Here is a 25,849-nt window from a genome sequence, read left to right as displayed (position 1 = left end):
ATGTTAAGTTTTCAATAGGCATGTTGCAGAAGTTCAATTGCTGTCATCAGGCACAGAGAGTAAGAGTATAATAAATAAGAAGCAGGAGAGTGGAGTGTAGGTGGATCGGGCAGTCTTGTCTGTGTTTACCAAGAAGAGCCTCAGCTCCCAAATTAACTCCCTCCCCTTATTGCTGTAGTATTTAAATTTCAGCCACTGAAAGTTTGTGTGTGTGTGTGTGTGTGTGTGTGCGTGCGTGCGTGTGCCTTATGATAGTACCTTCCCAGTCTCTTGGAGAAAGATACACATTATGTTGTTTTCAGTCACTAACATCTTATTATGAATCAATCACATTTATTTCCTCTGGGCCCGCTGGTAATAGGTTATAAAATATTCTTGAAAATGTGTGTTAAATGGAACATCTCAAGTAACCCCCGTAATACTCAAGAGCCTAGTGACTCAGGAAAGAAGGGGCACACACTGAGGACATCTCTGGGAATGCTGAAGTCAGCAAAAATGTATAGTCTCCTTTTTTTTTTGGGGGGGGGGGTACCTCTCACTGTTGTGGCCTCTCCCGTTGCAGAGCACAGGCTCTGGACGTGCAGGCTCAGCGGCCATGGCTCACGGGCCCAGCCGCTCCGCGGCATGCAGGATCTTCCCGGACCAGGGCACGAACCCGTGTCCCCTGCATTGGCAGGCGGACTCCCAACCACTGTGCCACCAGGGAAGCCCTATAGTCTTAAACCATCAGCAAAGATATGCTAGCAGAGATTTCTTTAATTCCACAATCCTGAAGCAATTAAACTATCTCATCTCCCCCACCTTTTTTTTCTATAGATTTTTCAGTTGAGATTCTGTAAGGCCACCTCTCTTTCACCTCCTGTTTTACTCCTTTCACATTTTTATTGCATGTCTTAGCTGGATGCTAATCATGTCATTAGACTAGAGCAATGTTATTTTGTTTATGTAACAGCATAGATTTATGGCCAGGAAACCAGTAGCTTTTACTTCTAATGTGAGGTTATAGCAGCAGGTAAAATGAGACAGCAAATGTGTGAATTAACTATAGCACAGCTTCTAAAGGAAGATGGGTAAATTTGAAGGTAGCCCTGGGAAAGCTTTGTGTATTTGGTTGCAATCCAGAGGCTTTCAGGAAATCCAAGTTTCAACAGAATTTTAAAGCCTTTGTTGAAACAACATGTTTTCTTTTCAGTTGTGCTAGAAAAAAAAGGGGGGTGCTTTTCTATGACTATTGAATGAACTCTTTAGGAAGAATTATGGATTTTGAAATGAGTGAGAGTCCACTTTTAGAGCTGCCAGTTGGGTTAACATATTTCAGCTATCAAGTTATTACCTTAAAATTGATAACTAGAATGTAGCACATAAATCAATAGATTGTGAATCCCTTATGATCTCACCATTTATCCCCTTTAATTCAGGCCACTGTTTTATGCTAAATTTTTCCACTTCTTTAAAAAAATCCTTTCTCTTATAAGGAAATCCCTATTTTAGAAGACTTTGCATTTTATAGAAACTGTTATTGTAAAGATAGGAGTTGGAAATTCAACCTTTTTGTGTTTCAGAATTAAAGACTGCCTTGAATTTTTACCAATGTATGTTGTTAGGTATGCAGAAATGGTGGTGGAGGTTGTTTTTATTGTTGCTTTTATTTTGTTTTATTTTATTTCCAGCTCTATTGAGATATAATTGACATGTAATATTGTATAAGTTCAAGGTATACATGTTGATTTGATACACTTATATACTGAAAATAATTGTGATAGCTAACACCATACCATTTCTTTTTTTAAAAAATATTTCTTTGGTTGTGCTGGGTCTTTGTTGCAGCAGGCGGGTTCCTTAGTTGCAGCCCGCAGGCTCCTTAGTTGTGACTCACTGGCTGCTTAGTTGCAGCACGTGGGCTCCTTAGTTATGGCTTGCTGGCTCCTTAGTTGCAGCAGGTGGGCTCCTAAGTTGCGGCATGCATGTGGGATCTAGTTCCCTGACTAGGGATTGAACTCGGGCCCCCTGCATTGGGAGTGCAGAGTCTTCACCACTGCGCCACCAGGGAAGTCCCACCATTTCTTTTTTGTGGTGAGAACATTTAAGATCTACTCTCTTAGCAACTGTCATGTAAATAATACAGTACTATTAACTATAACACAATACATTAGATCCCGAGAACTTATTCATCTTATAACTGGAAATTTGTACTCTTTAAAAACACTTCTGATATCATGATGTTCTTGGCTGAGAAAGTAATGCAAGTGCTGTTCTTAAGACCAAATCATTTCCTACCCGAAAGAGAACTAGTTAGAACTTCTAAAACAGCTGTCTTATTTATATTGGCAGGACTCATAAAATGCTCTTGTTTGGGTGCACACTTTGGGGAAATAATTTTTGATAGTTCTAAATGATTTACATGAGGCTTCATTGTACACAGAACTGCTCAAATATTGCCTTCAAATATAGCAGAGTAAAACTTGTTCCCTTTTCTTTCTAGGAATTATAGTTTAGTTTCTAAATATTGAAATTTAAAAATTGATAATTTTTTATGCTGCTTCCAGGTCTTTGTTGGTTTATCTGGTTTGAAATGCTAAAACTTTCATCCTGATTAATTACCATTCCTATATTTGTTTTGTGTATAGATATTCTGGTAGATTCCATTTTATGGCTGACTTTCAATTAGACTGTAACATAAACTTTCCAGAAAATATCTGTGCATGAGTTAAAGTACTGAGAAGTTTATAATTTTGTATATTCTTTCTGGATCCATTTGATCTTTGTTTCTTACTTTTCTCCCCACGCAGTGCATTCTCTTTTGAAGTCAGCGTTTAATAGCATAGCTATAGAGAAGGAGAAGCTTAAGCAGATGGTTTCTGAGCAGGATCACAATACAGGCCACAGCACGCAGATGGCACGGCTCCGACAGTCACTGTCTCAGGTAAATGAGAGTGTTTGTTTCACTCTCATAATACATTCCTAACCCTATAAGCCAAAGATGGGGGTGGAGGCAATCCATCATGGGGATGGCACATCATCTGAAATTCTCCCAAGACATTGCAGTGTCAATATTATGTTTTATTACTTTTCTTCCAAACAGTATCAAGGTAAGAGTGAAAATCAACCAAACTTGCTTGCAAACATAATTGCTATTTTGGTTGATTGAATACTTTTAATGCCTCTCTGTAGTCATTATAAGGCAGTTCCTGCTTTAAAAAAAAAAAAAATCGTGCATTTATACATGATTTACATACACATTTAAACAGTTATGTTCCAGAATATGTTTGATCCAATGTCAAATAGACAAAATCTACCAGATCTTCCACACTTACTATTTTTTCCCACTTACATTTTAATCTGTTGAAAATTACTGATAACTATTACCTATTTTTTCTATTCTGATTTGCACTCTTAGGATTTTCTTCCTAAGTTATGCTCCCTGAGGCTAGACTCTTATATATATTTCAGTATATATTTTACACTATAATAAATATTACTCAATATATATTATATTGATCTTATTAATACTAATCAAGTCCCTGTGTATTTCAAGGTTGAAATCTCTGTTAAAAATCCTTTAAAACTGCCCTTATGCTTTCTTACACTGAGCACTTCCTCTGAAATATTTTCATTTAGTCTATAAATTAACCTTTAAAACTTCCTTTGAGACTTCAATGTTGTTATTGATTTTGTGTGAGAACTCAGTGTTTATATAAAATATTGTTCACTTCCTGGTGCCTTGGATCAGAGCAAAGGAGCAAGCAAATCCTGGGTAAGTGGTTTTCCATGTGGATCAGCTCCTGCTTGAAGAGTTTGCCTCAGTTCCTGAAAATTAGACTTAAACTGGTCTCACCATGTTTTATGTACCTGACCTGTCAGCTTCTTCTCAGCGTTAAGTTTCACGTTATTGAATGCTGTTTTCTGGGCCACACGTTCTGCTGTTTGCCATCAAACACTGTCAGTTGAGGTGCATATGCTGCTTCCAGTGCAAAACTAGGGAACTCGAGAGCCTGAGCATTCAAAGCGGCAACTGTGTTCCAGTCTTCAGAGGGCTTCCTTCACATGCACACTTGAACGGTTTCCCTGTACTGATCTCATGTCATGTATCTGTCGAACACCTAGTCCATGTTAATCGATCTTCTGAATCGTGATCCTGAAAGGATCATGAATCAGAAAGATCAGAAAAAAGATCAGTAAACATCTTGTATGTCATCTTGTAAATGTGTCAGATACACTGTTGTCCCCCTACATGTTGCAGTGTTTTTCTTCAGATGTATTAAGGATTGAAGTCTTAGTGGTATGAGATAAGCTTGTACTAAGAAAAATAAGAAAATATGCTTGTTTCCCGCCTGCTTGCTTTTATTTGCTTGTTGGTAAGACAGAGAATAGTAAACACATCTAAGTTTGGGAGGTCAGGTGAGATTAGAAATGGTGATGAAGAGAAATTTTAAAGCAGTCATTCATTTGTTCATTCATTCATTGTGTTTCATTCAACTACTGTACCTCAGGTACAGTGCAAGGTATAGGACACCAAGTTAAAAGTAGCCCTGGCCATGTTCCCAGGAAGTTCATGATCTGACTACTGAGATGAGCAGTATTTACTCAGGAAACAGTTAAATGGACCATGCTGTAGTCCATTCCCAGTGGCACATGAGCAGTGCAGATTTCCAGAACTCTGCGTGTTCAGAGAAATGAGAGATGCCTGAGCTGTGAGCAGACCCAGAGATCAGGTTCGTGGAAGAATTGGTCCTTGATGGACCTCAGGAGACAGCAGCAGCTGTTACCAACCTAATAAAAGTAAAATAAAATGAAATTACATCGACTGCGTGCTTTGGGTTAAATGTTTCCTTCTCTTGTCTAAACATTTATTTGCATCTAGACTTAGAACCTCAATAGATTTTTGTTGGATTATTTGCAAGGGGCAGGGCGTGTTATATTTACTTCATTTTCTTGAACTCAAAAAATTTGAAAATAATTTGGGACTATAAAGATAGTTATACCCTGTCCACTAGCGAATTCAGTGCTTCCAGTTCTGTGTTATCACAGCATCTTGGCTGTGTTCACATCCTTGTTTTCTGTACATACCTTCCCATTGGGTGGGTCGTTTCCTCCTGAGCTCTAGGGCTCAGGAGAGAGGCCCTGGCAGGAAGATGTGGATACCCCCGTATATCGGTGAATTTATAGATGTTGATAAATTGTGTTTTCAGTCAGAATAAAAGAGGCCAATGGAGCTGCCATAGAGAACATTAGAATTTAAAGGACAAGCTGAAAAAACGAGGATCCTTTGATGGAAACCCAGGGTAAACAGCTGACAAATTTAGATAGCTATGATCATTGAGATCAAGGGTAAACAGTTTTGATAATTTCAAGAACGAAAAGGTTAACAGGGTCTGACTTAGCAGCAAATGATATATGGACTGAAAGTCAACCTTGAATTTGGCAGTCATCTAAGTTTGTTTGTGTCATGAAGGGAAGGAACTAGCAGATAAGGAGACATTGAAGATGGGAAACAATTAACTGAAGTAGCCATCCTGATTGGCCAATTCTATTGTTTTCATTGTGCCTCTTTAAATATAGCCCTAAGGATTGAACAAGATATGAAATAGCTTGAGTACATTGAGACAGCTGTTCTACGTATGTTTCTATGTTAATATAACTTCACATTATAGTGTGATTTTAGGTAGCCTAAAGACATCTTTGATCCTTATTCAGGTATCATCAGTTAAAACCCAGATATTTTTTTAATGAACAGTTACCAATCCAAGTCTCCCCCCAGAAAGGGAAGGAGAGAGAGAGACTGTTTAAATAACTTCTTAGATTAGTCTTACGTTTTTAAAGCTTATTTTTTATTTGACATAAGTCTGATTTGATATAGGTCTGATGATTAAAATGCAGCTTTTCAATAAAGCTTCTAAATATATCAACTTGGCAAATTCCATCATCCTTTTAGAAGGTACATAGCATAAGAAGATAAGTAAAATTAGCATTCTTCACTACATGCTCAGCATAAATTTTTACCTGCCTTGGGCATGTAATAATTTGCAAGGCTGAACAGTATAATGAATTTCTCTTCTAAAGTAGTATTTCATCCCTGATCTATACATATACAAAAATGTACATAATTCTGTTATTTTACCCCATGAAACTTTAAAAGTAAACTTTTACACCTGAAAGGCAGCATAGATGTTGGATTTACACCTGTAGGACAAGGTATTTTGTGTGGCATGTATCCCTTTGTAAATGACCTTATTTCACAGCAGCTATAATTTTAAGTACTGAACACCAAAATCAAATAGTATATAGTAAGCCTATGGTAAACTCAGCACCCTAGATTACTATAAGGAAAGATTCAACTTGCCTTGAGTCTGTCCTCAATACATTACACTCCATCACTATTACCAGTTTGATTTCTGGCCCCGGAGTTTGTACACAGCTTTTGCTAAATGCATTGGGTATTGGGTCCATACAAATGTGAGCAGCAGAATATGACCCAGTACTCAGTCTAGAGTAACTGAATTTCATTAAATCAGTACGGCGTCCACCGTTAGATGTGCTATCATTCTGTGCATTACTAAGAAGGAAAAAACTGTCAGTTAAACTGACCAGTGCTTCAGAGGTGTTAATGTTTGAGGAATTGTGCGTATTAGAATCGGTGAAACGTGGTATGTTTGGGAATGTAAGCAAAAACATTGGCTTAAGGCACATAGCAGCATAATTAAGATCCCAGTCATAGCGTTTACCATCCTTCCTGTCTACAACATTTTATACATCCAAAATAAGTATTCTGTGTTGGGATAAATGTTTTAAGTGGATTTGTTCCTGAATTTCAGAGTTCCCTGAGACTTGGCCAAATTTGTTGTATATGAAGATATTCTTCATAGAATCCTTTACATCTTTTTTTTAGCTATCCAGTAACTTTAAATTGATGTCATTTTGGACATAATTTGGCAATATTTATTAAAAGCCTTAAAAATATTTTACCCTTTGACCCTTTGGTCCATGGCTGATATGTATAACCTAAGGGGTTAATGCTGAATGTAGAAAGCCTATATGCACATAAACGTTCATGGCAGCATTATTTATCCTAATAACAATCAGTAACAACGTAAGTGCCCAAGAGTAGAAAATAATCACTTGTTCTGCAGTTATTAAAACCACATTTGTGAAGAGTTTGAAACATAAAATAAATATCTGTGTACAAAGAATAAGTGGCAGACACAGGATGTAGAGTATGTTCCCATTAAATAATGTGGAAAATGCATAAGAAAAAAAGCTAGAAAGAACTATACCAAGCTACCAGGCTTCCCTGGTGGCGCAGTGGTTAAGAATCCGCCTGCCAATGCAGGGGACACTGGTTCAAGCCCTGGTCCGGGAAGATCCCACATGCCGCGGAGCAACTAAGCCCGTGTGCCACAACTACTGAGCCTGTGCTCTAGAGCCCACGAGCCACAACTACTGAACCCACATGCCACAACTACTGAAGTCTGCACGCCTAGAGCTCGTGCTTCCCAACAAGAGAAGCCACCACAATGAGAAGTGCACACACCGCAACGAAGAGTAGCCTCCGCTCACTGCAACTAGAGAGAAAGCCCACGTGCAGCAACGAAGTCCCAATGCAGCCAAAAATAAATTAATTAAATAAATAAATTTAAAAAAAGAAAGAAAGAAAGAAATATACCAAGCTACCAGAAATTGGTTGATTGGGTAGTAAGGTATGAATTTTTAAAAATATTTTTCTACTTTTTTGTGTTTTCCAAATACACTATAATAGTATTTTTTTTAATAAAAAACAAGGTGATTTTTAAGAGATACCCAGGTTCTTGATAGCTCTAGCTTTGACAGTTTCCATACTCATATTCTCACTCCTTTTCAACCAGTTTTGCTTTTATCTGAGGGGTGTAAGTCTTCTGGTGATCCCATATTGCCCTGTTTCATATCCTTCTCCAGCCTTCAGGCTTCTATGTGTCCTTCCCAGAACCCACAGTTCCATTCAGTAAAATGCATATGCTATGCCAGAGTCTCACCCAGTCTAGGGTAAATTCTCACCCACTGTCTGCCTAGGAGGGTGAATGGTAGTTAATAGCCAAGGAGGTGAGGATTTGGGCAATTAACTCTGGCTCAGAACTTCAAGATGGTAACTTCTTTTATAGGTGGGTCGGGAATTATGTGTTTCTTGGATATATTACGCTTGAGTGTGTATGAGGGACATGAGGTGTGGGAAAATGAGTATACTTTGCCGAGAGTTTGTAGTGCGGTCTGAACTCACTTATGGAAGCAAGTAGTGAGACTTCCTAAAGAATCTAGGCACAGTTCCTGAGCCCGAGGCTGCTTCCTACCTGCTAGGCCTTGGCCCCGCCTGCCACTCCTGGAGCAATGTTATTACTCACAAGTTCCCATGGCTTTTCTTGCTCATGAGCTGGTGCAAGTGGCTGGCGACGTGCCTCCTTTTCCCTCGCTTCACCACGGTACAGACTCCTCGGGTGCATTCTGTATATTGTTTCTGCCATCAACTGGGCTCTTCTATGTTAATTATCACTAATAGTGTCATTTCACTGAAAATATCTGTATACCTCGATGTTCCCAAGGATGTTTCCATAATATCGTTGTAGAGAAAATAGGTGAGCTTCAGGGAGGGAGGTAACAAATGTGGTCCTGAGCACTCCCTAAGAGCGCTCATGGCGCTTGGTTGTAGCCAACTTCAAAACAGTCTGTGTGATTGAGGCAAAAGGAGGAGCCGTCCTGGCAAGACACACAGAAATGGGCTGTTGCATGCTCCGCATCTGCTTACACCCTCTGCCCTTGGAGTTGCCAGAGTTGGAATAGTTATTTATTTCCACGCTTTTTTGTGCCACGTAACGTTTTTCTACCACTGCATATATATTATTAATACAATATTCCTTTAATTTTCATCTCATTTCCTATTGATATTATCAGCTAGAGGCCACCTTGTGTGCCTTCACACACACCTGTAGGCAAGATTACATTTAATGAATACTGGATGAGATGAGTGCTTAAATGGGAATTTAACTTTCTTAGACATCCAGAGCAAACAATTCTCCAAGTTTCCTTATAAATGGGAAACTTGTGTGTAAAACTCCCACCCTCTGAAAAAAACATTACTTATCCTTGCCCTTGAGTTTTTGTGGGGTTTGTTTTGTTAACTCTGTTCCAGGGGCAACAGAAGGTGCAGTTACTCTGGAGGAACCCTTAGTTGAGGTTTGTGTGAAACCCTGAAGCCATGAATGTGATTCTGCAATTAAAACCATCAAACAACCTACAACAAGGCCTCCTACTTCCAAGACAACAAAATATATCTGGTTCTAATTATTTCAATAACTAAGACAGCTTTCAGTACACTTGTGGACAGAAAAATAATGAAAGAACAAATAAGCATAGGTAGTCACAAAGAATATGAATGATACAGTATTTTTTTTTCAAATTTCAAGTGTTCGAGATTTTGCTCCAAGAAAAATGATCCTGAGCACTTTTGCAGAATATAAAGGTATTAGGAAGCACATGGTTTATTTACTAAAAAAGTAATCACCTTTTTTCTCACTAACACATCCCTGTTTTCTCAGAGAACTGGACACATATTTTCTCCTGTCTGCAATATGACTGTAGGATCTGTGTCCACCTTTAATCCATCAATACTTGACAGCCCACAAGACCAAGTGTGTTCTATTTTACACATATTTTATGAACTGGTTCTAAAGACTTTAAACAAAAGCCAAAAGCTGTGAGTGAACAGTTTTCTTCTTAAAAAGCAAAAGCTGGGATGAAGGGAGAGGAGCTGTTCTGTGCTCCATGCCCAAGGATTCTGCACCACTCAATGCAAGTGTGAAGTTTAGCCACTGTGTAATTTATCCTGGGTGATTTAATAGGTACAGAGTTATAGTTATGCTGTTATATTTGTCTATGTATTGGTTTCCCGTAGTCATCGACTCTTTACAAAGAAAAGCAGAATCCTCACTCCCTGGGGCAGATGTGCTCTTCAGTAAGTCCTGACATTTATCTTTCGCTCTGAAACATTCACTTCCATCTTCTAATTGCTGGTTTTAATGGAAAGGAAAGGAGCTGTCCAGCTTTTCACTGGGCTTTGTCCTCACAAAGGTCTTTTACTTGAGACTTGGTGTAATCCAGTCAGCTACATGTGTCTTCTGTATATGGAACAGGTTCCCATGCACTAATGTGCTCCATGTGCCTCTGTCCACAGGGCCCCTGTTAGGGAGCCCATGCTTATGTAAAGCTGCTCTCTTTCTGCCCCACCCTCTAAACTGGGTTGTAGCAGATGGTGTTTTACTGATGCTGACTTAGGATGTGTTAAAAGTCATGAGATGCAGGTAGCTTGGAGTTAGTTTCCTTTTTGTGATATGTTCTTTATTATACTTGTCGATGTTTACACTGTTCAAGGAAGGCATCTTTGGTCTACGCTTGAGTTAGTTCTGCGGTACTGTCATAGGTATTAATTATGTGCTCCTAGAAAGTGGAAAGACAACTATTTTCTTTCACCAGACTAAAATATAGCTCTAAAATATAGCTCTAGATATAAAATAAAGCCAGTTCATTGTTCACTACATTTCCGAATAATTTTTAAGATATCTGGTTTTGAAACAACTCCCAAATTTTAGAAACTAAAACCAAAAAAAAAAAAAAAAAAATGGAAAGAATCAATAATTTTTATCCTAGGGTGTAAAATGTGATATATATGTGGTGGTAGACTGGGCTTGGGTGTAATGGACCTGACTGTAAGGGAGAGAAAATCCCATGAATCATTTTTATGAAATCCATGAACTCTTTCAACCCACTAACCTACTAAGTAGTGGTCTTATGTTGCAAAAAAATGAGTGCCTCAATTCTGAGCCATTTATTTCCTTCTTACCAGGGGGATCTGGCCTATGGTGGCTCCAAAAGTTTCAGCTAAGAACATCATAAGACTTTGTTGTCTGAAGTGTACCTGTGTGCTTGTTCTGCTTTATGCTTGCGTCACAACTTGAAATTACATATGCGGTTTTTGTTATTTTAAGGCACTCAACCAGAACGCTGAACTAAGGAGTCGGTTGAACAGAATACATTCAGAATCTATTATTTGTGATCAGGTTGTCAGTGTAAATATTATTCCTAGCCCTGATGAGGTAAGACTCATTTTTAATAGATGTAGAATACTTATTTTATAGCACCTAAATCTACTGCCTATTTTTATTTATTTTTTATACAGTTCTTTCACTGCTGATATGATTCCCTGCATAAATATTGTGTTGCTGACAGTTCAGTGTTCTTTGGAGTGAAGGATGTACATGAGCTTGACATCATTGATTATTGGTGATCCGTTGTCTGTTTTTATTTATTCCTGTGTTCATCTCATGCTACTGAATATTTAGTTTGTATATACTCCAGCTTGTGAATTTTCTCTCACTCTTCATTTGAAATATTTCTTATCATCAGTGGCCCATGAAATGTTGAAAACAAACTCTTTCAGCTGAGAAGGTGCTAAATAAAAGTTTGCTTAAGGTTTGTTTTAAAAGTCCTATCTAAGAAGAGAAGTCACCTGACCTTGCTAAGATACTACTATTAGTGCTGCTACAGTTCCTACTGATGATGATGCTAATAATTAATGGTTAACGCGTGTCAAGTGAATGCTTACTATGTGCTTGGCATTGTGCTAACCCAGTTTATACATGTTATCTCATTTCACACCCCCAACAACTCTCTGAGGTAGGTGCTATTACTCCATTTTTCAGAAGAATTTTTGAAGAAATGGTTAGAGGATAGGAGAACATTCAGTATTTGGGCTAAACTTGAGTGTATAATTCTGTTTATAACCCTTTATAAAATTATTATTTTTAGCCATGAGAATTTATACTTTTCAACAGTAATACATGTAACAAGGTGAGAGTTTTAACTAATACTGAGGCCATATTTGCACCAAAAATGTACATTTTTCTAGAAATCTGTGGGTGCAAGTGTTCTGCCATCTAACTGCTTAGGAAATACCATCCCCAGACAGCTTCTCTTTGATGTAAGTTACCCACCCCGCGTCCATCCACCTCCATGGGTCCTGTGATCTCTGATGACACTTATGCCTACTCAACTGCCCAGAATCTAGAGGTATTTCTAAAATTTTGTCATTCAAAAATTAGTCAACCATCTCAGTTTGAATCTTCTTTGCAACTTGAAATGTGTACTGGAATATATATATTTTAGTTCTCTTACATATTTTTCTGATTGAAACTTAAATTGTATCCTTGAAAACAATATTTATTACTTACTGAATAAAAATGCAATTTGAAATAAGGTTCAATACTCTAATCATATGTTTCATTGGATAAAATTCATGATCAAACTGGAAAATGACTTTTATATATTCCGTCTCAAAAATTAGTCTTCTAGACTGTTTTCTTAGCATATCTCTAGTGGTTTCTACAGACACTGCTTGAGGTGTAGTATACTGGTTAGAATATGGCTAGTTAATGACAAGCCTAAGCATGTGACAAGGAACTTGTCTCCACAGTCAATTCAGAGTATTGATAGGGGCTCAACCTGTTACATTCCACTTAATATTAATTGAGCATAGATTTAAAATCAACTCACCTTTCAGCTGCACCTTTTGGATTCTTTAGGCATATTGGAAGGAAACTTATGCAGTGGTCATTACTCAGTTGCAAGTGAAAATTAGCTGTGGTCACCACTTTTTTAACATATAGTATGAATTTTTCTAGAAATCTGGCTAGTACGTCATGGTCTCATTTGAACAAATAGCCATTCTTACAGGGAAGAAAAGGATTACACCATCTGCTTTTCTCTTCTGTAGGCTGGTGAGCAAATCCATGTCAGTCTCCCCCTGTCACAGCAAGTAGCCAATGAGAGCCGCCTCTCCATGTCGGAGTCTGTCTCTGAGTTCTTCGATGCCCAAGAAGTGCTCCTCTCTGCAAGCTCATCAGAGAATGAGGTAAGGTTCCTTGATGCATCAACCCTAACTGCTTCTGGCCATGAGTTTCGGTTAAAGAAAGTAAGACTGTGGAACTTTTTTTAAAAAAAATATTATAATAAGATGTCCAAATAGTAGCAAAGCCAAAAGCATGCAAACTATATGGTTTCCATTTACTGAGCCCTTAACACTGGGCACCAACTCAATAGTCACAAATTTGATGAATGAAAAGAAAGAATCAAGATTTATTCTGACTTACCTGTACAGTTCATATTTCAGGGTAAACAAATAGTTGATAACAGACTCCTTTATAGAAGGAGACTAGCTAATAAATACATTAAGCGTGAGAAAATAAGAAAATTACCATTCATGTTTGTACAGACACACACACACATCCATACACATCTTTACCAGAGACAAGAATTTGAACTTAGAAGGATAATGTCTAGCAGATATCTAGTTGGCTAATTATCATTTTTGGAGGTTACCACTGGCTACCATAAAAGCGTTATTGGATTGCTTGTCATGCCCGTGAATCTTGACAAGGTCTTGGAAACAAGAAATCTCTTCCTTGGTCAGGTTGCAGAAATTCTTTTACTGAAATTTAGTCAAGTACACTTAGAATTTTTTTTTTTCTTTTTTGGCATGGGAGAAGCAGCCAAAACTCTTTCCCACACAGTTGTTTAAGAATTTTGCTATTTGAGATTGCAAATCTGTACTGCATTTTTACAAAAAGGAGATGAAATAGTTGCTCAGTGTTATTTCCATATGCATGGAAAATAGATTGAAAGGAAAAATCCTGACAATTAGTAGTAGTTCTTTTTGGATGTTTGGAAGTATGAGTGATTTTAGAAACAAAAATAAGTGGAAAATAGAAAGAAGGAGTGAACACATCACTTTTCTAATGGAGAAAAGCTAAAACAGAATTCTTGTATCAGGTACTGAATTTGTTACCACATCAAGCTAGGCACTTGCCTCTCAGATTCCAAGTCATACATTAAAAGATTCACAGAAACTCCCATTCACAAGACAGAGAACTAGTTTAATGCTAGTTCTACATGCTACCAGCATTTTTTTCTCTGACTCTCCCTTTTCTGGGCTTCCATTGCTGACCCAGTTCTTTGTCCTTATTCAAGCAGACAAACTTAACTATACATTATCTGGGCTTTGACCCATCATCTGATAAGTTTATAGCATAGCCCTATGAGAGCAACCTAATTTCCCTATTTCTAGTTCTTGGGGTCACATTCAACTGGGCACCCAGTTGCCACTTGCACCAGCCACTGGCAATGCTGAAATGAAGAGGATGTGAAGCAGGTTACATGCATGAGTCCAAGCAAGAGGGTGGTGCTACCCCCGTGAAAGAGTGGACCAAGTGGCCGATAGAGGGGCAAGGTAGTAGATGACAGAGGCGTGTGGAGTTGATATACTCACTTTAAGGGATTGTGAGTTTATCAGACCTCCCAGTGGAGTTATCTGGCAACCTGTTGGATATTCAGGTCTACAGCTCAGGGAGAAAGCAGGTCTAAAGAGAGAGCAAGAGTCAGCTCAGGATCCACCCAACCACCTGCCTGTGAGACATTGCCACCTGGGTGCTCCACAGACTGTCTAATTCAGCATGTCCAAGTGAATTAATCAGCAGCCCCCTTACACACATGCACACACACACACCCCAAGGGGAAAAACTCAAACTTAACCCATACTTCTCATATTGCTTTTCTAAGTGCTTTTCTCCCCAGTTGTTCACATCAAATACCTGAGTTGCCTCAATATTTCCCTTCACTACCACCCATCACCCATGTTGATTTACTCATCGGGTTCTGTAACTTCTGTCACCTAAATACTCTCAGATACATATAATTTCCTAAAGCTTCACTGCTGCTACTGCAATTCAATCCTTCATCAGCTCCCCACCTAAATTACCCTGTCAGTCTCCGTAACTAGTTTTCCTGCCTACTTTATTGCCTCCTCGAATCCATTTTCCACTGGGCAGCCTGGCTAATCTTTCCAAAATGCAAATCTGATGATGTCCCTATTCCCCAGTGTCCAATATAAACTCCTTAGCTATCGTACAGAGACTCATAATTTGGTCTCTGCTCTCAGCTGCAGCTTCTTGCAGCCTCTCTTCTGGTGCCTTCCAGAGGCCAATGGAGTGCTTCCTGCAGTTGTCAATTTGCTCCAGACACCCCTTGTCTGTTGCTGAAACAAGAAAAGTGACTCTCTCCTACAACCCACACTGGAAAGAACTAAGCTATACATCTATTCTTTGTGACTGGATCTTACAGGTTTTCATAAAATGTCTGTGTTTTACTTAAATCTTTCCCCTTTATCACAACACTCAGTCTTAAGTATTTGAAGAAGCTAGACCAGGAGATAAACCCAAGTGACGGGCACCTCCATGTTCTCAAGGTTGCTCTTCCCCTTAGGCTAAGACTTTGTTCCTGAGGCAACCTCATCTGCCCAAGTTTCCAAGTTCCCTTGTGATGAGATGCCCCCAGAAGGCTCCTTGAGTCTCTGGACAACAGACTTGGCAAGCCCACCTGGTTGGTTTACTGTACATGTGAGAATCCTAGTAGCCGCTGCAGGATGGGCTCAACTGCATATTCTGCATGACAGCTGCCAAAGGCTCTTGGGCCTCTGCATTGCCGCCCACCCTGGCTGAACACTTCCAGCGCCACGCGGTCAAATCGCTCACTCACTTCAGTCTACTCAAAAGTCACCTTCTGAGAAGCCTACCCTGGATGCCCTACCTACAATGTAGAGCTACCATTTCCTCCTCACCCCTGACCTTTCACATGCCTCTTCCCTTCTGATTTTTTTTCCATAATGCTCATCACTATCCAACAAAATATATATTTCGTATGTTTATTGTGTGTCTCCCCCCACTAGAGCGAGGGCAGAGATTTCACCACTCTGTCCCCAGCACTAGAACATTCTGGTGAACCAGGAACTCAGTAAATATTTGCTAACTGAATGAAGGAAAGAATGCTTATAGCTCATTACATATGATTAATCGGAGAACCATCTGGGCCTTAGCTGTCTTACATTAACATTTTCCATAACTGAGAGAAAAATCTTTATGTGCTTCACTTAATGAATGCGCAACCTCTTTAAAAAAAATGTTCTTCTCACTTCCAGAATGATCTACTTCCTTGCCTTTTAAACTTGCCTTTTAAACTTGTTTCTGCAATGCTGCATGCCTGGTCGCAGTTAGAAAAAAATATTTCCTGAACTCTCTTGAATCCCAAACCTCTTAAAGAGAAATATTTGGCTCCAAGACTTCTTGAGCATGGGAGAGAAAACTAATATATATTAACTGTTTCATTATAATATGGCAGAGCCTTAACTGTATATACAGGACAACGTGAGTGGACCATAGCCAGACTGCCCGGCCTTAGCTACTGCTCACACATACGATAATATAGATCTTATTCAGGGCCCACTGTCATTGTAGAGCTCTTTTATATTCTACACGGAACTTTCTACATGGGCATGGATATTGGACTATTTCTATCATATATTAGTTTGGGTGAAATTAGAAATTGAAGAGGACTAGACTGTTTATAGCTTCTAAATGTTCATGTAATAAACATGCATGCAACATGAATTAGGTTCAGGCAGGCCTTTGTCTTCTCTTAACATAATTGGATGTGATTAGCTTTTTTCAGAGAAATCACATGGAAGAGTTTGATTTACCTTTTATTTCTATCAAGGTTTAGAATGTGGCTTTCATGGGCCTAAAGGCTTAGCCTTCCATTTAGTTGCAGTCAATGAGAACTGGAAGCCAGCTGCAGTGGGAAAATACAAATGAGAAAAAGACTTTATTCTCAATTTGCTATCTTTATAGCATTGCTCAGGGCGCAAAAGCAAAACTATCATTATTCATTTACGCAAAATCATTCTGAGTATAACTCTATCTCCCTAAATATATGAATTCTCCCCAACTCTATTAAAAACATCAGCAATAAATCCAGAAACCTTAAAGGCAAAGGCTGATGGTTTTTATTACATACAAATTTAAAACTTTTACATGGCCAAAAAGAGTGGCATAAACAAATTAAAAAATAAATTGCAAACTAGAAAAAAATGCAGTGTATATGACAAGCTGAAAAATGTGTGAAAGATAAGACAGCAGTTTCACTAAAGATGAAATTCAAACTAGAGATCTTTTATGTGTGTTAGGTAGATACATACTAATATAGATTGATAATGTATAGTGTTTAAGTGGGTGTGAGAGATGGATGCTCTCATATACTGATGATGAGAACGATGTAATACAGTACAGTCTTCTAGGAGAGCAATTTGGCAACATACAGCTAAAGCCTAAAAGAGACTCATTTGACCCAGCAATTTCGCTTCTGGGAATAAATCTTAATGAAATTGCCAGACAGATTCACAGAAATATGTTTACAAGGATGTTCATCCAAGTATTGTCTGTAAGTAATAAAAAATTGGAAGCCACGTGAATGCTGGTTAAGTTCCTTGTGTTATATAACTGTCTAATGAAATACGTTGCCATTCCAAGTACGGATGAAGAGCTATATTTATAAGAATGGAAGTATATTCAGAACACTATAAAATAGTATGTAAAACAATCCCCTTTTTCAGTATCTAAAGATAAACGTATCAGTGTGTTTACATAGGCATTTTGAAATTGGGGGTAGTACCTATGAAATGTTGAAAGTGATTTCTTTTAGGTCATAGAATGGATGATTTTCATATCATCTGTTTAGCTTCATGTAATTTCTAACTTTTTACGATAAGAATGTTTTGTTTTTATGTTCAGAAAAATTAACAGCATATTTCCATTTTGAAGATAGTAAATAAGTATCAACAGCTTTCTTGCCTATAGTAGAAACATTGGTTTTCCCATTCCTCTGAATGGCTCTACAGTACTTCTCTGTTTTCTTATCTGCTCTGTCTCTAAATCCCCTTAGTACATATGTTGCCCCTTAATTTTATTCTTTTTTTTTTTTTTTTTTTGCCTGTGCTGGGCCTTCGTTGTGGTGTGCGGGCTTCTCTAGTTGCAGCACGCGGTCTCTAGAGCACATGGGCTCGGTAGTTGCAGTGCGCGTGCTTAGTTACAGTATGTGGGATCTTAGTTCCCTGACCAGAGATCAGACCCAGGCCGCCTGCACTGGGAGCACGGAGTCTTAACCACTGGACCACCAAGGAAGTCCCTGCCCCTTAATTTTATTCTTATGTGAATTTTGGTTTCATTTTAGTTCCATGTTTCTCTCACGTAGAGAATGGCTTAATTCTCGATTTCTCCCTGTCCCTAAATCTTTCTCCCCTGCCCCTAGATAATCTGCCAGATTTTGTCCGTATACTTCAGATGTGGTTCCCAAATGCAGTTTTACTACTTGATCCTTACTGTGGCCATCTTAGTGTTACTGGTCAGTATTTCTTACCCAGATCTATGTAGGATCCTATTGTCTGGCCTCCCTAGGGAAAGCTGCTGAGTATCTTCCTGAGAATTAAATATGACTCTGTCATTTCCTTGCATTTAATAACTCATATGATTATATTGTGAACCCTTTATGTTGACATGAAAAACCCTTCACAGTCGGACCTCATCTCGTTCACCCTGTCCTCTGTTACAGCCACTCGACTTCTTAGCACTCCTAGAATAAATGTTTCTCTCATGGTCCTTGCTGTTGCACACTATCCCTTCTTCTTGTGCTTCTCCCCCTTCTAACAACTGGGCAACTCCTGCATCCTCCAACACCCAGTTCAAATACTACTTCCTCCGGGCAGCCTGTCCTGACTCCTCTAGGGGGATCCATAGGGCCTCCTTTTTTTGCACATTCTTACTGTGTTGAATTGAAACATTTCTGGTTATGCGCTGGCCTCCCCCAGCGTCTCAGCCCAACTAAGACAGAAAGCTACTTAAAGACAGGGCTGCTTTCTGGCAATCCTACATTCTGGCTCACGGGGGACCCTCAGGTGTTCATTGCACATATGCCACATACAGTTCCCACTGTGACCTCTGCTTCTCATTTGGGCAATATCCTGTTGTTTTTCATTGTTTGATTTTTCTGAACTTTCAAGACTGAATGAGAGTTCTGATCCTTTCTACTTTCTTCCCTTCCTTAGGCTTCAGATGATGAGTCTTACATCAGTGATGTGAGTGATAATATATCTGAAGACAACACCAGTGTTGCAGACAACATTTCTCGGCAAAGTATGCATCCTTTGAGCTTCCAGGTGGTTCTATCTACATGCCAAGTTACAATGCTGATGATTCAATGAACAATCATTTTGACCCCATAGCTAATTTTTCCTTTTGCAGCTGATCAATAAATTGTTACTCATATAATCTGGTGAGGTAAATGGTTGAAAATTTTGTTAGGTAGATGGTTAAAAGAAAAAGTTTAAATATCGTATATTAACGCATATATATGGAACCTAGAAAAATGGTACAGATGAACCGGTTTGCAGGGCAGAAGTTGAGACACAGATGTAGAGAACAAACGTATGGACACCAAGGGGGGAAAGCGGCGGGGGGGTCGGGGTGGGGGTGTGATGAATTGGGAGGTTGGGATTGACATGTATACACTGATGTGTATAAAATGGATGACTAATAAGAACCTGCTATATAAAAATATAAATAAAATAAAATTCAAAAATTAAATAATAATAATAATAAAAGACATACAGAAAAAAAGAAAAAGTTTAGTTCTTGGGCAAACCAAAATTTTATGTCCTTCGTATTAAATATATTTAATTTTTAGAAGTTTGACTTGTCTTTTATTGTGTAATACTTAAGTATATTTAACACTTTGTTTAAAAAACTGTACGTTGATGTTTTGTGCATTTATCAGCAACCTTGTATTGAAATAATTCTCTTCCCTCTTGAGAGAGTATAATGAAGGCTTAAGAAATGTATCACAATCAGAATTATTTGAAAGGGTTCCTACCCTCCCAGGTTCTGGGAAATAAGAAAAGCAAGATCTCTTGCACTGTGATTCTCCTCTTTCTCCCTCTTCCAGTCTTGAACGGGGAGCTTACAGGAGGAGCCTTCCGAAACGGACGTCGAGCACGCCTGCCAGCTCCCTGTCCCGACACCAGTAACATTAACCTATGGAATATCTTGAGGAACAACATTGGTAAAGACCTGTCTAAAGTCTCCATGCCTGTGGAGCTAAACGAGCCACTCAACACTCTGCAGCATCTCTGCGAGGAAATGGAGTATAGTGAGCTTCTGGACAAGGCTTCGGAAACGGACAGTCCCTATGAGCGCATGGTAATAAATAACAGAGCAGCGCCCTTTGGAGATTTGCCAACCCTAGACCTGGGCTAAGGCAGAATTCATTATGATAGCATATTTGGTTGTTGCCTAATACTCTCACCACATAGGTAAGAGGAATCCATTGCATAAACCAGGCAGGGCCAAAAAGATCCAGATACCTCTACTGAAAGATACACACCTTGTGACTTATTCTTGGTTCTGGGTGGTTCTAAAGTTAGAATGTAAAGGTATCACCCTCCTCACAGGTTTAAGACATGCCTAGCCTTGCTTTATCAGCTTTTCCTGAATGCCAGGGGAGCCCATTTGTTCAGGAACTTAGGTCTGAGAAAGTAACCTCCTGTTTGTTCTTTGCCCTGGCCTCTACTCCATGTGATTGTGGAAAACTTGACCTGCCCTCTGAAAAGCACCACCAGCCACAACCCTCCTGCTAAGATTGTGCAAATGGCATAACCTATACACTGGCTTTCAGAACCTTTGAACTCTGTGATACTCAGGAAGACAGATAAATGAAGAATATTTGGCTTCAGTTGTCTGCTGGTTCCCATGAAGAGAGTTTAACCTCATTTTCAATTATCTTTTTTTCCCTATGAGTATATGAAGAGTGTGTGCAAAAAATAGAAAATGCAGATGCCGTCAAATGAGCACCCACTGATGGGGATGTATAAAATCTAGAGGAATAAGAGACAAGCAGACCTGGAAGTAGTCTCTCCTATATTATTTTCCTTTCTTAAATGTTTTAACAGGTTCTTATTGCTGCATTTGCAGTTTCAGGATATTGCTCCACCTATTTCAGAGCAGGAAGTAAGCCATTCAACCCTGTCCTTGGGGAGACTTATGAATGCATTAGAGAGGACAAAGGATTCCGTTTTTTCTCAGAACAGGTAAGTCCCACTGGACTCAGTGAGTTTCTGTATAGAAACTGTAGGAGTGCTGTTTGATGATGAAAATAGCTTTTTGATAAACATCTGATTGAGATGGGTTATAATACTAATTAACAGAAAATTCACTTAGCCTATCTATATAACTACAACTTCTAAGTGTGTTTAAGCATGAAGTTGTAAAAGTTAAAGATTCAGTAATTTACTTATACATTTTGAGAATAATTCACTAATAGAGATGGATGAGTTGAGTAGTTTTTATTTGGGGGTAGCCAATATACATTGTAAAAAATTATCATTTATGGAAGTTTTAACACTGATGTCATTTTTTGTTTTTAATTCCCAGGTTAGCCATCATCCACCCATTTCTGCCTGTCACTGTGAATCCAAGAATTTTGTGTTTTGGCAAGGTTTGTATTTCAATTATCACTTCAAAATCCAATTGATGAGCCTATGAGAAAGTTTCTAGTTTCCAAAGTACTCAGTTTAGATTTCTGCTTTTAGAACTCAGAGAATATTGGTAGTTGGTGTGGAGTTCAGTTTGAGAAATTAGATTTCTTGATGTAAAGATGGAACCATGTCATCTAGGAGATGGGATTATTTATTTAGGAAGCAAAGCCCTATGGGACAGCAGAGCTCTATGCTGACTATGCCAGCTCAGGGCTATTTCCTTACCTCATTCAACTCATTGTCTGCATCTTTAGCACGGAGGTTGTATCTGCTGGCTTCTTGCTTCTTGAGGGTGTGCAAAGAGATCTTAATCCTCAAAGAAGGCTCTAGAACACGTTGTATGTGGTCACAGTCTATTTAGGTATATATACATTGCAGTGATTTCTGGTCTTTTAACTCACTGAGGCTTGGGGGTTTGGAATGAAGTCTCTACTAAATCAATACCCATTGTTCGATTAGAATGTTGCAAACTCGCCTAGAATAAAAAGTTTCAAAACCCCTCTAGAAAGAAAAATATATATATATAAATTTACCACTAAGTGTGAATAGTTCCCTCACATTCAGTGGAGGTCCAAAGGGTACTTCACTGATCGCAGTATGACTCTTCTTACATGTACTTCCTCAACCTAAAAAGGATATAAAATGATAGAGCAGCACTGTGACTGTACTTTATTTCAGATTAAGAAAGTAAATCATTTCTTGTTCATCAGAACAAGAGAGTCAGAAATTTTGTGGAGATAGCACTAAGCTCCCTTATTTCATCAGAATGAGACCGGGCAGTTATTACAAATACACAGATACACCTGAGTGACCACAGGTAAAACATAAAGCCATCATGTGAGATGAAGTGCTGGGCCCTGGGTAGTATCTTAACAGCCAGCACAGGAACATGTTCATTAAGTTAATCCCACTTTCTCATAAATCTTACCTATCTGTGTTTAGAGGCATTATTTTTTTACTGTTCTCCCAAGTCATGTACTCTTTAAATATGTATATAAATCAGTCGTACTGCAATACCACAATCTGCAATTACTTTTTCTATACATCATACACACACACATATACACATACACATATATATACATATATATATAATATTTCCACCATTTAGTTAAAACTTGAAACAACATTTATGGAGACATTAACGCAGAGTAGAGTCTATGTATGTGTGTATGTGAATATGCACACACACACACACAGGTTATTCCAAGACTTTACCAGTTTTATTTGTTGAAAACACATATAGAGCATATATTATGGAAAAATATACATAGATATTTGCGGGGGGGGGGTTCACAATTAATCTTCTCACCTTGGGCCATCCTCAGGCACTTGTCTTATTAAAGCAACACTATAGAATCAGTTGGGATTACAAAAGTTTCCTTTGTAAAATATAAAGTGTAATACAAAAGTTCATTTTTCTAGAGCAAATGATTAGATATGGAGTGTATATTCTTGTCCTCTGCCTTATGTCGTTTAGATATCAGATGGAAAAACAAGTTCTGGGGGAAGTCAATGGAAATCCTGCCTGTGGGAACCCTGAACGCCATGCTTCCAAAGTAGGTTGCGCTCATCTTCCTTTTGGTCTCTTATCTGCTTTTTTAAATCATAAATGGGTATTTGAAACTCTAGAAGGTACCAAGGGGCCATTTTCCTGTATGGCCAATGTTTCTGTTAACTTCACCGAAGTTTTGAGACTGGGCCCCGACAAAAGCAAATGAGAACTTTAGCAAATGTGTCGAAGCTTCCTTTTTATCTCTTCACATCCTGCATTCATCAGTCAGAGCCTACCTGTCCCAGTCACCACATTAGTTTGCATTTTATATGAAAATAAAATGCAAACTAAAATGGCTCTTTTTAGCCATTTCTTTTTTATATAATCTATACTTTCACTTTCGAGTTCATCTTAGATCCAGGCACTATTTTTTTTTTTTAACATCTTTATTGGGGTATAATTGCTTTACAATGGTGTGTTAGTTTCTGCTTTATAACAAAGTGAATCAGTTATACATATACATGTTCCCATATCTCTTCCCTCTTGCGTCTCCCTCCCTCCCACCCTCCCTACCGTAGCACTATTTTTAATGTATAGTTAATTAAGGAAGTGATAGAATCCTTTTATGGTTGTTTTCTAGAGGATATAGCCTATACATCTTAAAATTAATTGAAGTTTTCATTGAGGCCAAAGGCTTGATTGTTTTTCTTTCTTTCTTCATTTGGTTGATTTTTGTTCTGTTTTGTTATTGTCTATTTGAATGACAGAATTTGCTGGTAGATTCAATATAGAGGACGGTGGGGAGAGGGAGGAATTCCCACGGCCACAAAATAAACTTTCAATATTTACAAACTCATGAGGAAGAGAGTTTTCCATAGTGCCTACATCATACCAATTCATAAATTTTTTAGAAACCCAGAAGCATTTCTTTTTGAAACAGTGTTTTATTTGAACATATATGTAATGCGCAAATTTAAAGGTGAGTAGGAACTGTCATCGCCTTCCTTGGCAGAAACTCGGTAACCTTACTCTCCAGAATTTGTATTAGATTCATGCCATCTATGCTCATCAGTCTTTTCCCAAAGAATTATTCACATATTTGGCCTTAACTCACAGCATGAAACAATGTCCTCAGAGTAGCCTTTCTTGAATGTACACCCTACTCTCTCCTCCCTGGGACCCTACTGTGATGGCCCATTGCCTATAGGGTAAGTCCAGACTCACTGGTGGGTCATTGAGGGCTTTGTCTGCTCTGCCCTGTCCCACCTTTCCAGCCTTACCTCCCGTCACACCCACTCACCTGAAGCATGCCACACACAGGTCCCCGGATGCATTGTGCCCTTCTGGCCTCTGTGGCTTTGTCTCTGCCTTTCCCAGCCTGTAGTACCTTCCTCTCCACCCTCCAAGCTTAGACCAGACGCAGCCTCTTCTAGAAAATCTTCCTTGCCACTCGCCCCACGTTCCGGGCAGATCTAAGGACACTCCTCTGTGCTCTTATAAGCGTCCATCTATCCCTACCGTACTATTGGCTCCAGGAGAGCAGGAAACAGACCCTATTCAACTTGGTAGCTTTAGCACCTGGCCCATAGAAAGCACTGAAATGTTCCTTAAATGAATGAATCATGTCATAAATGGCCTTGACCACATAGAAACTTCCAAGAAAGAAATAAGAGAAAGATGAGGGGAAAGGAAGCTATGGCTAAAAAATATTCTCATTGGTAGAAACAGTAATATTTATTTGTTACCTTCACTGTTTTTAATCAGTGCTGTATTCTTCACTAGGTATGGAGATTGCTATGTGTGGAATAAGGTCACCACGTGCATACACAACATCCTGAGTGGGAGGAGGTGGATAGAGCATTATGGAGAAGTAACCATTAGAAATACCAAAAGCAGTGTTTGCATTTGCAAACTCACATTTGTCAAGGTAAATAATCTTACAATAGCAAAGGACATAAAATGCTTCCTAGGGAAGAAATAAAACAATTACCTTAAGCCGCAGCAAGTGAGTTAGTTCTGTATCATTGATCCTTATGGACATTTTAGATAAAAAAGCAGGACCAGCTGGTGGAGTTGCTCCGGGCATGCAGACGTCTGACGGTGTAGAGGTCAACAAAGGCACCATCTTGAAAGAGAAAAAAAAAATTCTTGTTAAAGAATTTTCTTTTTAAGCAGCCAGTTCATTAAGTAAAATTCCAGAGAGTACTTCTTGCCTATAACAAGTCTCCTGGTTTATATTCCATTTATATTCCTGCTTGATTACAACATATTCAAGTGATCTTATTTTAGGGAACTAAATATATCGCACTTGTCATTTTCTGAAGATGCATAGAGATGATAGCTTCCAGTCCCTATAAGCTTATCCAACTCTGCCATTATTATATATAATCTTAAATAAGTTCAACAAAAAGCAGTACCTTTATTAACAAGAGAAGATGTTAGATATTTTTCTTTTTTCCTTTTTTTCTTAATAGACTGATTAAGTGGTTCAGAACTGAGGAGCCAGGATCACCATTTGCGCTGACTGGGTCGTGCGTGACAGTAACTGTGCGCACTTAGTTTTTTAGGCTAGGGGAAACTTAGATTTAGGCCTGCCCCTAATATTTGCAGAGCTCAGGGCAAGAGTACAAATGGCAGTCCCCATACCGTATGTGTAAATATTTAAAGTATGTAAATCAAGCCCACAAGCTGTCAAATAAAATATGTTCTATCCTTTCACGCTGACAAAAGTACCTTTTTTGACAAAACCTGCAAGTCCAGGTTGGACACTTGGGAACACCGAGCTGGAAACCTGGCAGCGCAGGAGAACCAGTCTGGCCCACGGCCTTCCCCACTTGCTTCCCACCCCCAGCTCTGCCCTGCGCTGC

The 25,849-nt window shown here is 38.8% G+C and overlaps 1 protein-coding gene across 12 annotated transcripts in view; it reads left to right on the top strand.

Moving 5' to 3' along the window:
• The window catches only part of OSBPL6 (oxysterol binding protein like 6), a 208,023-nt gene that overhangs the window by 171,352 nt on the left and 10,822 nt on the right, over positions 1 to 25,849 (top strand). For 8 of the 12 annotated variants that reach the window (XM_070045948.1, XM_060302209.2, XM_060302208.2 and 5 more), the window contains 10 exons: positions 2,790 to 2,923; positions 3,731 to 3,754; positions 11,007 to 11,114; positions 12,791 to 12,928; positions 19,004 to 19,091; positions 19,900 to 20,153; positions 20,903 to 21,040; positions 21,384 to 21,447; positions 22,968 to 23,046; positions 24,765 to 24,909. In XM_070045948.1, the coding sequence (XP_069902049.1) occupies positions 2,790 to 2,923; positions 3,731 to 3,754; positions 11,007 to 11,114; positions 12,791 to 12,928; positions 19,004 to 19,091; positions 19,900 to 20,153; positions 20,903 to 21,040; positions 21,384 to 21,447; positions 22,968 to 23,046; positions 24,765 to 24,909 (1,172 nt within the window). The remainder of the gene's footprint in view (positions 1 to 2,789; positions 2,924 to 3,730; positions 3,755 to 11,006; positions 11,115 to 12,790; positions 12,929 to 19,003; positions 19,092 to 19,899; positions 20,154 to 20,902; positions 21,041 to 21,383; positions 21,448 to 22,967; positions 23,047 to 24,764; positions 24,910 to 25,849) is intronic. The other 4 variants (XM_070045951.1, XM_070045947.1, XM_070045952.1 and 1 more) reach the window with 2 other exon arrangements.

Source organism: Globicephala melas, chromosome 7 (genome assembly GCF_963455315.2).
Source record: "Globicephala melas chromosome 7, mGloMel1.2, whole genome shotgun sequence".
In the NCBI taxonomy this organism is placed as follows: domain Eukaryota; kingdom Metazoa; phylum Chordata; class Mammalia; order Artiodactyla; family Delphinidae; genus Globicephala; species Globicephala melas.
The sequence above is the reverse complement of the archived record's forward strand: the minus strand, read 5'-3'. Positions and strand labels throughout refer to the sequence as shown.